This window comes from Magnolia sinica, chromosome 16, assembly GCF_029962835.1.
Source record: "Magnolia sinica isolate HGM2019 chromosome 16, MsV1, whole genome shotgun sequence".
NCBI classification, from domain to species: domain Eukaryota; kingdom Viridiplantae; phylum Streptophyta; class Magnoliopsida; order Magnoliales; family Magnoliaceae; genus Magnolia; species Magnolia sinica.
The window spans coordinates 65,881,183-65,893,368 of record NC_080588.1 but is presented as its reverse complement, the minus strand read 5'-3'; the positions used below and the strand labels follow the sequence as shown (position 1 = coordinate 65,893,368).

Here is a 12,186-nt window from a genome sequence, read left to right as displayed (position 1 = left end):
TTCACCCAGGCCGTCGTTTGGATTCGGAACTGCGTTCGGCGTATCACGAGGATACTTGCTGATCACCAGCATGGCACGTGTGCAATATTCAAACTGCTCCAACTATCTAAATGCCCCGTTGCAGTAAAAAGGTCGGTGGTGGACCATACATATACAGCAATTGGAAGCGGATTTAGTACTACCCCACCGAGACCTAGAGACGGACGGTCCTGTCAGAGGCACTGTGAGGCCCACCGTGATGTGTGTTTTATACACACCGTCCATGCATTTTGAAAGAACTAAGCCTACAAGGGAGGTGGATATAAGGCTTGAGTGGACCACACCACGGGAAGCAATGGTGATAATGATGCCTACCGTTGAAACCTTCTTAGGGCCCACTCGAGCCGTTTATTTTCCATCCCAACTGTGGAAGGGAAAACATACATGTCAGCTTTATCTAAAACATCAGTAGCCCTGCTTGAGGTTTTCAATGATAATCGTTCCATCCCCACTATTACTATTTCCTGCTTTGTGCTACACTCAAGCCTTATATCTGCCTACCATTTGGGCTCATGCCCTAAAACGATGGGTCAAAATGTGTGGACGGTATTACGGTGGGCCCCACATAGACCTGTCAGTACGGAAACGGATTGGCTACTCCCTGTGCCACCAGCCTGGGCCCCATCATGATGTATGTGCTTTATCCATTCCGTTCATCCATTTTACATATCATTTTATGACTTAATCCCAAAATTTATAGGAATATAAATTTTACGTGGACCACACCACAGGAAAATAATAGTGATTGGATATCCACCATTAAAATCATCCTAAAGCCCACTGTACTGTTTATTTGACATTCAATCTGTTGATTAGGTCATACATACTCATATGAAGGGAAAAAACAAAGATCATCTTGATCCAAAACTTTTGTGGGCCCCAAAAAGTTTTTAATGGTCAAAGTTCATTCAACAACACTGTTTCCTGTAATGTGGTCCACCTGAGATTGGTATATACCTCAGTTTTGGTCTCATAACATAAATTGATCTAGAAAAATAGATGGACGGCATGGATGAAACACATACATCATAGTGGGGCCCAAACAGCACCGACCACCAGCCATTGGCGGGTCTATGTCCTGGTGGGGGTATTACCCAATCCGCGTCCCGTAATTGGACGGTTAAAAAAGATTGCAGCAGTCCACTCACCGTACATCTATGGCTCCGTGAGCACAATCGAATCGGACAAGATATCGATGAGATGTCGTTATCCAATCTGCAATCTCAGACATGTGTGCCACATGGGAATCCAGGATTTGCGCCAACGAAACACCGAAACGGCATACGCATCACACATTGCTACCAAGCATGCGAACAGGATCCCTGCCATTCATCAGGTGGGGCCCACCACGGACATGACCCGGCTCCAATATCAGGTGGCCCACTGTAATCTTAATATCAACAAACCATTGCCCTTTCTATAACCATCCATATTCCTCTAAACGCCTATGACCCACTTGATGAATTGACCATCGCGATTCTTGGGCCCAGGGCATGCCACGACGTGAATCGTCACCGCAGCATTCTCTGGGCCACACACATGCTCGCAACTCCCTTTGCGAATACAAAACGCGCGAGGCCCACTTGCATTTTAAATAGTGAAATGGCATTGTCTCGACCGTCCAAATCATCATAAACCCCACTGATAAAACTCTCAAGTGAACAAAAGAAAAACGACTCCAACTTAACGACTGCTTGCCTTCCAAGCTTAGATTACAGTACGAACTCCCAAAAAAGCAATCGAACACTACCCCACCACATTCAAGATCTTGATACATTTAGTGGCAAGGTTAAGCGTCAATCTGGATCGTTCATTTAGTGGACCCTACTGGTAGATTGAAATTGACTCAAGATACATGTTGATCAGATGGTCCTATGCATCCGAACAGCGGCCTTCAAAGCAACGGTATCTAATAAAATAATAAATGGTTAATGTTAAACGGTTGGAAGTGGAGAAAAGTGATGGCTATGATAGTCTGGTGAGTATGATTTTCAACACTAGCGATATACACAACGAGGCCCACTATTTTAACAGTTCAGATTGACAGATCACCTTGCCACGTGTATTGTGAAGAGATGTACCTACTATATTCCGATTCCTCTCACTCTACCGTATCATCTCCAGTTCATCATTTTTCTTTCCTTATTAATTTAAAAAAAAAAAAAAACTAACAAAAGGAACAAAACGCGGTCATTTTCCTTACATCGCACTAGTCAACCCTCACTCCATTTTTATTATTTTATTTTTTTATTAAAAAAAACAAAAAACAGAAAAATCAAATCTCTCTCTCAGATGCTTTCTCTGCACGAACAGATCGGCACCACAAAAAGGTTAATTAGGGTTTTGAGCTCTTTTGGGGATTTATTTAGGGTTTTTATTTGGTATTTGAACTTAGGGTTTTCTATCTGTCTTGCTTTCTTTCGCGGTAGGATTGAAAGAGGGAGTGAATGGCGAGGGCTGGAGGGATCACGAATGCTGTTAATGTGGGAATCGCAGTGCAAGCTGATTGGGAGAATCGAGAATTCATCTCTCACATCTCCTTGAACGTCCGTCGCCTCTTCGAATTCCTAGTTCAGTTCGGTATGTATGCAGTATACTATGTCTCTATTGTATAAGATTCCTGAATGTTTGTGTTTTTTCTTGTTATGGTTGTTTGATCTGCAAGCGGTCGAACCTGGTCGGTAGCTGAACGGTTATTATGCTCTTAGTTTGTGAAATTAACATTTCTTGATCATCGATCTTTGAATTGGCACTCTTTAGGGAAGTTCGCAGTTATGTGATCTTGGTCCGAGGATTTTTACAGAGTGTCCTGCAGACAGACCCTTAGTTTGTATGATACAGACTGTTGGGTTGATGGACGGAACTTTGGGTGGACACTCTCTCATAAATATCCTGGATTTGTGAGATCCCAGCACTGATTGGTGTCCTGCACATAGACAGCTAGTAAAGAATACCAAGGGCCCACATTCGGTGTAAAGGATGAAGATTGGATAGCTTGGATTTGCTAAAGTCTGGAAGATTTTCATTGCATGGCTTCCATGGCTATCATCGGTTTAGGTCACCGGACCATGGGGTTGCCTGAGCACTCTGTACATATCCTCTGGCTGGGGGTCATATAATTCTTCTAGTGGTTTTTTCTTATTGATTTTGAAAGTTGAAAGGTTTTTGGATTTGTGCACTTCACTAGAAATGATTTTGAGATCAGAGGCAATTCAAATTTTTGTATGAAAGACAGGCAATGTTGCTCTTCCAAAATATGTGGCTTGATGATTTTATTTTGAGTTTCAAATGGGAGAGGGAGGTTTTTGGAGGGCTTAATGTTTCGTAATGATATTTTGTAAGAGGTTTTAGCCAGTTGTCAAACTTTTGCCAAAACAGTCATGAAAGGATTTCTAAAGTCGACCCCAAACGTTTGGGACAATTCTTTGATGACGATGATGTTGATTTAGTAAGGGGAGTTATGCAATGCTTGTTATTGCTTAGGCAAGAATTCCTTATTGGTGGAATCAACTTTTCACCAATATGGATCTTTTATCTCACATGCACCACTATGGATGGGAGTGGACCGAATTCCCTCCATAAAACAAACTCAATCATCTGAGTGGTGGATTTATTCCTGGTGCATAGAGACCAATGGCTATATTCTTATGTTAGGGGGGGTTCACTTGTATGTCACTTAACAAGCAAAGTTTCCAGAAAACTGTAGGGTTTGGAGGTGAGAAGTCACTTCCCTATAGGTGATTTTCAGGTCCAAGTTCGAATTTTTGAAACAAGGGGAAAAGGTGGAAACGTGCCAACAACCTACCTGCAACCACCATTACAACATCTGCAGCAGAGCAGCCATTGAAGAGGGCAAAGAGGATTTCCAAATCTCTCTCTCTCTCTCTCTCTCTCTCTCTCTCTCTCTCTCTCTCTCATCAATGGGCAGTTGGGTTTTGTGCCTCTTCTTTTTCTTTATTGCATTTGAATGGCCCCAATTCAATGAGATTGACCATCTACGCCACCTTGATGTTTGCTCTATATATCGACATTGTTAGTTTTGCCTACTCATTTTATGGTGTGGGCCCAAAAATGAAGCAAATCCAAATCTCAGGTGGGCCACACCACAGGAAACAGTGGTGATTGAACATCCACCATTAAAAAATTCATAATGCCCACCGTAATGTTTATTTTCCATCCAACCTATTAATAAGGTCACACAGACCTAGATGAAGAAAAAACAACAAATATCAGCTTGACCCAAAACTTTTGTGACCCACAAAAAGTATTAATGGTGGGCACTCAATCACCATTGTTTCCTGTGGTGTGGTTCAACTGAGATTTGGATTTGCTTTATTTTTAGGCCCAAGCCATAAAATGAACTGGCAAAACTTATGGATGGTGTCGATATACAAAACAGACACCAAGGAGGGTGATCATTCTTTTTATGGGCGTGGGCCACTTGACCCATCTGTACTTTTTTTCTAAAACATTCTCTTTGCATGAAGGTGGCCCATCTGGTAAGTACGCCAGCCTAATTTTTTAGTATGTTCATCATGGCCCTTTGAACCCTTTGATGGGTAAAGAAAATGAAATTTCCGAGTCCAAATTCCTCAACCCCATTACATGGGTTTTGCTTAAGTGGGGCATGTGGTTTTAAATCATTTAACCATTAGTCAATAGATGGATCAAGCCCCCAAAATCATATTAACATTAGTCAATGGATGGATCATGCCCCCAAAATCATCTTAACAATAGTCAATGGATGGATCATGCCCCCAAAATCATCTTAACATTAGTCAATGGATGGATCATCTAACTTAACCCACGTTACATGCACGCATTTTTTTTAATGGAACCATAGTCGGCATTTAAGCCATTTGCAGTTGGTTTTAGTTCTTCATTCCCCATGTATAGCCAATGTTGTCAAATGGCATAAGCGATCCTATGCGATTGCGTATACCTGATTGCTTATGCGATGCGATCGCACAACTTGTTTTTAAAAAAAAAAAAAAATGAAAAAAAAAAATCGAAAAGAAAGGAAAGTATGCGATCGCATATGCCATTATGCGATCACATATTATCCATATGGCATATGTGACCATCGCATATGCCATATGGATGGCATTATGCAATTATGCGATCGCTTTTGACAACATTGTGTATAGCTGATTTACTATTAATATTTTTAGTTTCCTTTCAAAAGCTTATATTAAGTTATTTCTCCACATTGCAAGTGTTTTGAGTTCGTGGGCCCACTTTATGTCCTACTTGATGATTGTTTAGCTTAAGAATTGGCTCAAATATTAATCTAAATGGGCTTAACAAAATGACATATTTAATACCAAGCTTTCTTATATGATTATAATATTTTGGAACGATTCCCTACTCTAAGCTTTGCTTAGTGTAGATATACAGCTTCTTACTTGCAACTGACTTACAATTTATTCAAACATAAAAACCAACTTACCTGTTAGTGGCTTATAGTTTACATCCAAACAGGATTAGCTGTGACTTTCACCTATTGTCACAACATAGAGAACTTACCGGCATCCAAACACCCCCTTAAACCATCCACATCCATTTGCAGACCAACAAGTGGATGGCTAGGATTTTCTTACAGGGATTTCTTTGCAACATTGCTCGTCCATGGTGGGAATGAACAACTTGAATCATTGAAAAAGGCACCCCACTTATGTGCAAATGTAATGTTGACCCCAAACGGAAACGCTATTGTTGAGCACGGTATATTTCCTCTCTTGTTCACAATTTTTATAATAATATGTTGGAGTTTCCAAGGGATGAGCAACAAAATTAGAGGCATGATTTCCTTCTTACTTGTGTTGCTTGTGGTGCCTAAGTAGCTCTAGCCCAGGCAATGGACCAAGTCTATTCACCTTGCTGCTTACGCTAGTTGCATGATCCAACGAAGTGTCATTCTTGCCTTTGAAACATGCTTTGGACTCGTGCTTTTGCTCCCAATTTCTAGCTATTTATATTTATTAGCATTTTGAAACAAACCCTTCCCCACTCCTACACCCAAATCTGGTGCCGCTTCACTTCAGGCTTTGTGCAACTATAGGTGAAATGACTTAGACTTCTATTAGGACCAATGACTTTAATTTTGGGAAAAAGAGAGAAACATGCTCACCTTTTGTATGCATTTGGATTAATGCATCTATTGTACGATTAGTGTGACCATAGGAGATGTAAATGTTACTCTTTTTCTTCCCGTCATTGGTATTCTCAAGAAGGGACTAGAATTTCGGCTGCAACATGAGAAGTACAATTATCTCTTTTTTCTACTTGTGAATATGTTTCATATCCTTCTTGGTGCTTATAAGCATTCATGCCAGTATAGCAGTAGGATTTACATGGTATTCCTTATTCATTTTTGTGCATCCTTCCTGTTGGATATGACAATTGCCTCCCACTTGTTTTCCAAAAACTTGCAAGAAACTACCAATGTACGTGACTGTCCCAGTTAACCAACAGATACCATTATGCAAAAAAGATCTAGTTGATTGTCCTCTAGCTTCTTTATCCTTCCTTTTCTTTTTCTTTTCTTTTCTTTCTTTTCTTTTCTTTTCTTTTCTTTTCTTTTTTATTTTTAACATTGATGATTTTATTGCAAAAAGGCAAAAGCCAAAGAATTACAAGAAAGACCAAGAAAAACTAGTTAGAAACCTACCCAGCTATCGAGAATCTGAGAAGGTGCTATATCCAAAGATTCACCTACCCATTCCTTAACAAGATCTTTGGCGTAATTACGAACTTCCACGATATTTCACTTCCGATTCCTGAAACAGCGAAGATTATTTTCTGACCATAGCGACCAGATTCCAACTAGCAAACATAAATGCCAATCTTTTTCCCTATCTTCCCTTTACCCCTACCGTGCCATGCTAACAAGAGAGCTTCTATGGAGCCTGGCAAGACCCAATGAATGCCAAACATGAGAAAGAAGTGTTCCCGCATCTTTCTTACGAATGGACAATGCATAAAGAGATGATTAACCGATTCCTCATCTTGATAGCATAGGAGATAGACAGTTGGTAAAATCATATTCCTCTTCCGCAAACTGTCAATTGTGAGCACTTTGTTCCTACCCACTAACCAAGCAAGAGTGGCTACCTTTGGCAGAGCACCATATTTCCACACATGTTGTGTAATTTACCACATTGGTGTTTGATCCACCACTAATTGAAAGGTATAGCGATTTAACCGAGAACTTACCAGACTTATCGTCCAACCACCTCTACAAGTCCCTATCCAAAATCGATGGGCGAACTTTACTCAACATTTCTAACAAAATCAACAGATCCTCAAATTCTGATTCATCAAGATTTCTCCTACAAAGGGGAGCCCAAACGACTTCATCTACCTTCAAATTAGCTTCTGACAAAATCATCACTAAGTAGAGCTGTACACGAGCAGCAAAAGCTCCGTAACTCGCTCGACTCGACTTGACTCAAGCCGAGTTCAAGCTGATTTTTGGAGCTCGAAATGAGTTCGAGCTTGACCCAGCTCGACTTGAATAATACTCGAACTCGGCTCGACTTGACTCGTGTACAAGGTGTGTATATATATATATATACACACTTCCCAAACAAAAAAAAAAACCCTACCCCTTTTGAATAGTACCCTGCACGTGCACCCAACCCCTCTCCCAGTCCTCCCTCTCTTCTGGCGGCCGGCGAGACGTCCGTCCTCCCTCTCTTTCTCTACTCTCTCCCTCATCCAGTCATCCTCACCTTCCCTCTCTCTCTCTCTACTCTCTCCCTCACCCTCAACCCTCTACCCGCATCGCACAGCTGCCCCTGTCGGCTGTCGCCCGCACTTGCGGCCTTGCCAGTCCGGTGTTCTGTCGCCCTTGCCGGCTGCCACTACTCGAACTCGGAACTCGATACTCAGCTCGAAAACTTGAACTCGAAACAGACTCGACTCGAAAACTCTGCTCGAACTCGGACGAGTCGAGCACGAGCTACTATTCCAAGGCCGAGCCGAGCTGGGACTCGAGCACGAGCTAGGCAAAGCTCGGCTCGACTCTACTCGTGTACACCTCTATCGCTAAGTGAGGGAAAACCTCCCTCAACCTTTGATCCCCTAGCCAAATATCCTTCCATTGAATAATTCTAGAAAAGGAAAAAAAAAGGGAGACCTTTATCCAGAGGCAATAAATAAAGGTGTGTTGAATGTATTATCAAGTTCATGATAGAATACATAGGTTCAAAGAGAGATTATTTCTCAGAAGAATCAGAAGAAAACATTAGGCCAATCGGATTATCAGATGGGCTACACTTAAAGTGGGATATTTGAATGGTGTATATTACTTTTTATAGATTGGCTCACCTTATGATTGGATCCACTATATTGTCAGTTCTAATAATAATAATGTTGGTGTGCATTTGTTGGACGGGTTGGATGGGAGGCACATACCACGTGGGCCCCACAATCTCGATTCTCCACTTTGTTGTAAAGAAAAATAGAGGGCAGTAATGTATTTTCTGCTCTGGAAAAGCCATGCCTAGGAATATCTATTCCTCAAGGCATCATTTGGTAAAATCCAGATCCTAAAGGAACTTTGCAGTAAAAATCCCATGAGGATAATCTCCACTAAGAATTGGAATTAGGGGTGTCAACGGCTGGGTTAGGGCTAGGCCAAGCTCTGTCCAAGCCCATCCCGTGTTTTTCAAACTATTCCCAAACCCAGTCCGGGCCCGTGATGGGGTAAAATAGTCCAGCTTGAACTCGGCCCGGGCCTGTGACAGGCTAAAATAGTCCAGCCTGAACCCGGCCCGCAAAACATATGCAGGGCCCGGTCAAGCCTGAACCCGAACCCAAAAATCTATTTTCAACAAAGGATTCACATGAAATTCCAAATACTTGTTCAAAATCCCAACCCATGAAATCAAGATATAACCCCACCAAGCGTTAGCAATCAAGCACAGAGCAGATGACAGAGAATTGAAATCTGAACAAGGACGGAACGGCGGAACGGAATCAAATGGAATTTGAGAGGAGGGATGGGAATACCTAATGAGGAGCCAAGATGTTGGGATGGTAGAGGGATTGCTACTGCTACAGGAGAGCTTGCTATATCAAGGCATGCTGTTTGAGCCTCTGCTGCTGCTGCATTTTATTAGGCTCTACATATTCCTGGCGATCTCCGCCCATCTCTTCCAGCAACCCATCTCCTTCGGCTGTCTTTGCCTCACCCCTGAAACCCAAAACCTTTTTTTTTTTTTTTTAAAATATGGAAGTGCATCCATAGCTATCCTAACCCAAGTTAAGACAAGGAGTTGTCAGCCAAACCGAGATCTTGACTGCATATTACAAGCCTGGCAACATTCATCAAACCCGAGCAGAAGTTCAAACCTCACCCAGACACCAACATCATGGCAATGGTGATGGTATTGAAAGCTATTAGTGGAAGCCTCATGTATTGGGTTGCATAGATGAGCCCCATCATCTGCCCCTTGAGTGACTTTGTCCCGCCCCTTGAGAATTCAGAAAAGCTCCACCCTATCAGAGCAAGGAATCGATCCTCATTTAGTATTGCCAAGGCATTTGCAAGAAGCAGGAAACCTTCAAGTACTGTCCACAAGCCCATTCCCTAGAAAGATCGAAGCAGCCACTCGCTTCCACCTCCACCCAACCACCGGATAGAGCTTCCAACTAGACTGAGGAATCACTGCAACATTCGAGAGGGAGAGAGAGCTTTGGGAAGAGAGAGAGAGAGAGAGAGAGAGAGAGAGAGTTTTTGGGAAGATGAAAAGCCCAATTAATATACAGGCTCATATTTGAAGCCTGAACCCGGCCCTTGCACCTGAAACTCCAAGCCCAGCCCGAGGCAGGCCAGGCCTGCAAGCCTGTCAGGGCAGCCCAGCGCATTGACAGCCCCAATTGGATTACCATTTTCGTTTGGATGATCATATCCTCTGTCAGGATTTGAAATACCTTGTCTTACATGTTTTATTTCCTTGCATGTTTGAGCAGTGATGGTTGGACTCCTGGATTTCGCACTAATGTCTGCTCAACATAATATCAGTTTCTATATAGTAGGATGGTTCTGTTTCTTTTCACACTGAGCATTTTAATCACGGATTGATTCTGTGAGAAATTATGTGATCCTTGGTTCCAGGATATTTAATGTCTTTGGGTAGTGAGTTTGTACAAGAGGGTCCCATTGTTTGGTTATCCATATCTTTGATCTGATGGGAACCACTAGGCTGGACAATGACCCGTAACTCTCTGTGGTTCCTGGATCCTACCCATCCAATCTTTGGCCTTTGTTCCACTAGGTGTGGATGGTTGCTGAGCCTTTTCCTCTTTATTCACTGTCGGCTTGCAGGCCGACAATCAAAGACATAGGATTGTCCCATCTAGGATGTTTGTGTTCCATGATTAGGAACCATTAGTTAAATGTTTTGGATCATCAAACCATGGCCTTGGATAACTTCAAGAGCCAAGGAAACTATACATATCCTTTCCTCTAGATTCTATAATTTGGATTCCAACAGGTGAGGGCAAGGGGAATCCATTCATCAACAAAAAACAGAAGCAAGGGGACGGCTCAAAAGGATGTGGGGTTATTAGTGAGAAAAGACTTGATGATCTATGGTTTAACTGAGGATATGGTCCTTGATAGTGGAATGTGGTCCAACCCGCTTATCAGTTCAATGTGATCTCTAAACCCAAATCACAAAGAAATGAACACGTATAAATTCACAAGAAATATTTGAGTAGAGAAGGAGAAATAACTTTATTGATATTCAATACTCAAGAAAACTCAAAACTTAGAGAATGTGTATTGCCTACCTTCTACACCACCGCCCCTTTTATAGACCCTAAAAGGCAATCTGTATGAATCTTTAATGAAAATTCTGAACTATTAGATTGATTTCAAATTGATATATAGTTTATTCAAGATAAGAAAAATGCCACCAACAAAGATTTGGCCTAAAATAGCAAAAATAAATCCTTTCAAGTACTCCCAAGATCTTCAATCATATCCTCCACATCAGCTCACCCTTCTTCCACAAATACCAAATGTGATCTCTGACATTTAGGCCCTAAATCTTGCAACAAACAATCCAAAATCAACACATGCTGGGTCCTTCCACTGGTCGTGGGCCTACATCAGAATGGCGGAATAGTATTCATGTAGTCCACCTCAAGTAGTTGGGAACTTGGGATAAGGCATATATGATAATGAATAGGTAAGTGGGTGAGTGCAAAGTAAAGATGCCTACCAATTTGACATTCATTTATGTGATCGGCAGCGGCATGGGTCACCTATCTGTTATGTCCTTCTGAAGCAATGAGCAAGTTTCTATTATCCTAAGAAGCTTGCACCCCTTCTATCAACCATTATGTAGTTAATCTTAATCATAACAATGCTAGCTTTAACAATGCTAGCTTCTGGGTTCATGCCCATAGCTTAAATGGTAGTAAGTCTTCAGTGTCTTGGGTTCAAACCCATCTTATGGTCTGAAAAAGACAATGATAGATTCTTATGGGATTTAGTCACTTATTGATCAACTATTCTTATAACTATTCCATTATTTTCCAGAGGCTACAACAAAGAGCAAATTGGCATCACTGAATGAAAAGCTTGATATGTTGGAGCGTCGTCTAGAGCTGATTGAAGTTCAAGTTGGCACAGCATCAGCTAACCCCTCTGTTTTCAGTTGACGTCTCTAGATGCCCGGGTAGATGATATATATAAAGGTAGATGTAACCAAGTTGAGTTACTGTAAAGAATAAATAGCCTGATCTGAAATCCATTTGGAGTAGGGTTATTAGGGTTTATTTCTTTTCGAATTTTGTCACAGTTATGATTATTCAAGCCTCGTAGCTAATGATCATGTTATTATTTTTTGTATCTTGTTCATGAGTTGAATTCAAGCGCATGCATGATTACACCAATATCAGTCTATGTGGCAGTGTTTATTTTATTCATTGTACTTCAAGCAGCTGCCTGGTTTGGAATGGTGCAACCTGGTCAGACCATTGGTTGGACTGGACCACCAACAGAAACAGTTGTCTGGTCGGGTCTGCCTACTCCCTTGAACGGCATAAACTGAGAGAGTTTTGAATGGGACTTGCAGCACCTCAAATGTTCGAAATTTGGTCATTCATTAGGAGACCCCATCCATTATTTGG

At 41.7% G+C, this 12,186-nt stretch overlaps 2 protein-coding genes across 2 annotated transcripts; one reads left to right on the top strand and one right to left on the bottom strand.

Annotated features, from left to right (window-relative positions):
• The first annotated feature begins 2,209 nt into the window (after positions 1 to 2,209).
• LOC131229887 (protein BRICK 1) lies at positions 2,210 to 11,978 on the top strand. The gene is made up of 3 exons (XM_058225945.1): positions 2,210 to 2,369; positions 2,469 to 2,619; positions 11,594 to 11,978. Exons 2-3 carry the CDS (start codon positions 2,487 to 2,489, stop codon positions 11,713 to 11,715), a joined length of 255 nt encoding a protein of 84 aa, XP_058081928.1. The 5' UTR covers positions 2,210 to 2,369; positions 2,469 to 2,486; the 3' UTR covers positions 11,716 to 11,978.
• On the bottom strand, positions 9,338 to 9,713 carry LOC131229888 (uncharacterized). Its single transcript, XM_058225946.1, has one exon. It carries the CDS (start codon positions 9,629 to 9,631, stop codon positions 9,398 to 9,400), a length of 234 nt encoding a protein of 77 aa, XP_058081929.1. The 5' UTR covers positions 9,632 to 9,713; the 3' UTR covers positions 9,338 to 9,397.
• Positions 11,979 to 12,186: the final 208 nt, after the last annotated feature.

Bases quoted from the DNA above. Each gene is read 5' to 3' on its own strand.
- LOC131229887 (XM_058225945.1), top strand. From the start codon at position 2,487: ATGGCGAGGGCTGGAGGGATCACGAATGCTGTTAATGTGGGAATCGCA. The intron at 2,620-11,593 runs GTATGTATGCAG...ATTATTTTCCAG, and splicing joins CGAATTCCTAGTTCAGTTCG to AGGCTACAACAAAGAGCAAA.
- LOC131229888 (XM_058225946.1), bottom strand. From the start codon at position 9,631: ATGGGCTTGTGGACAGTACTTGAAGGTTTCCTGCTTCTTGCAAATGCC.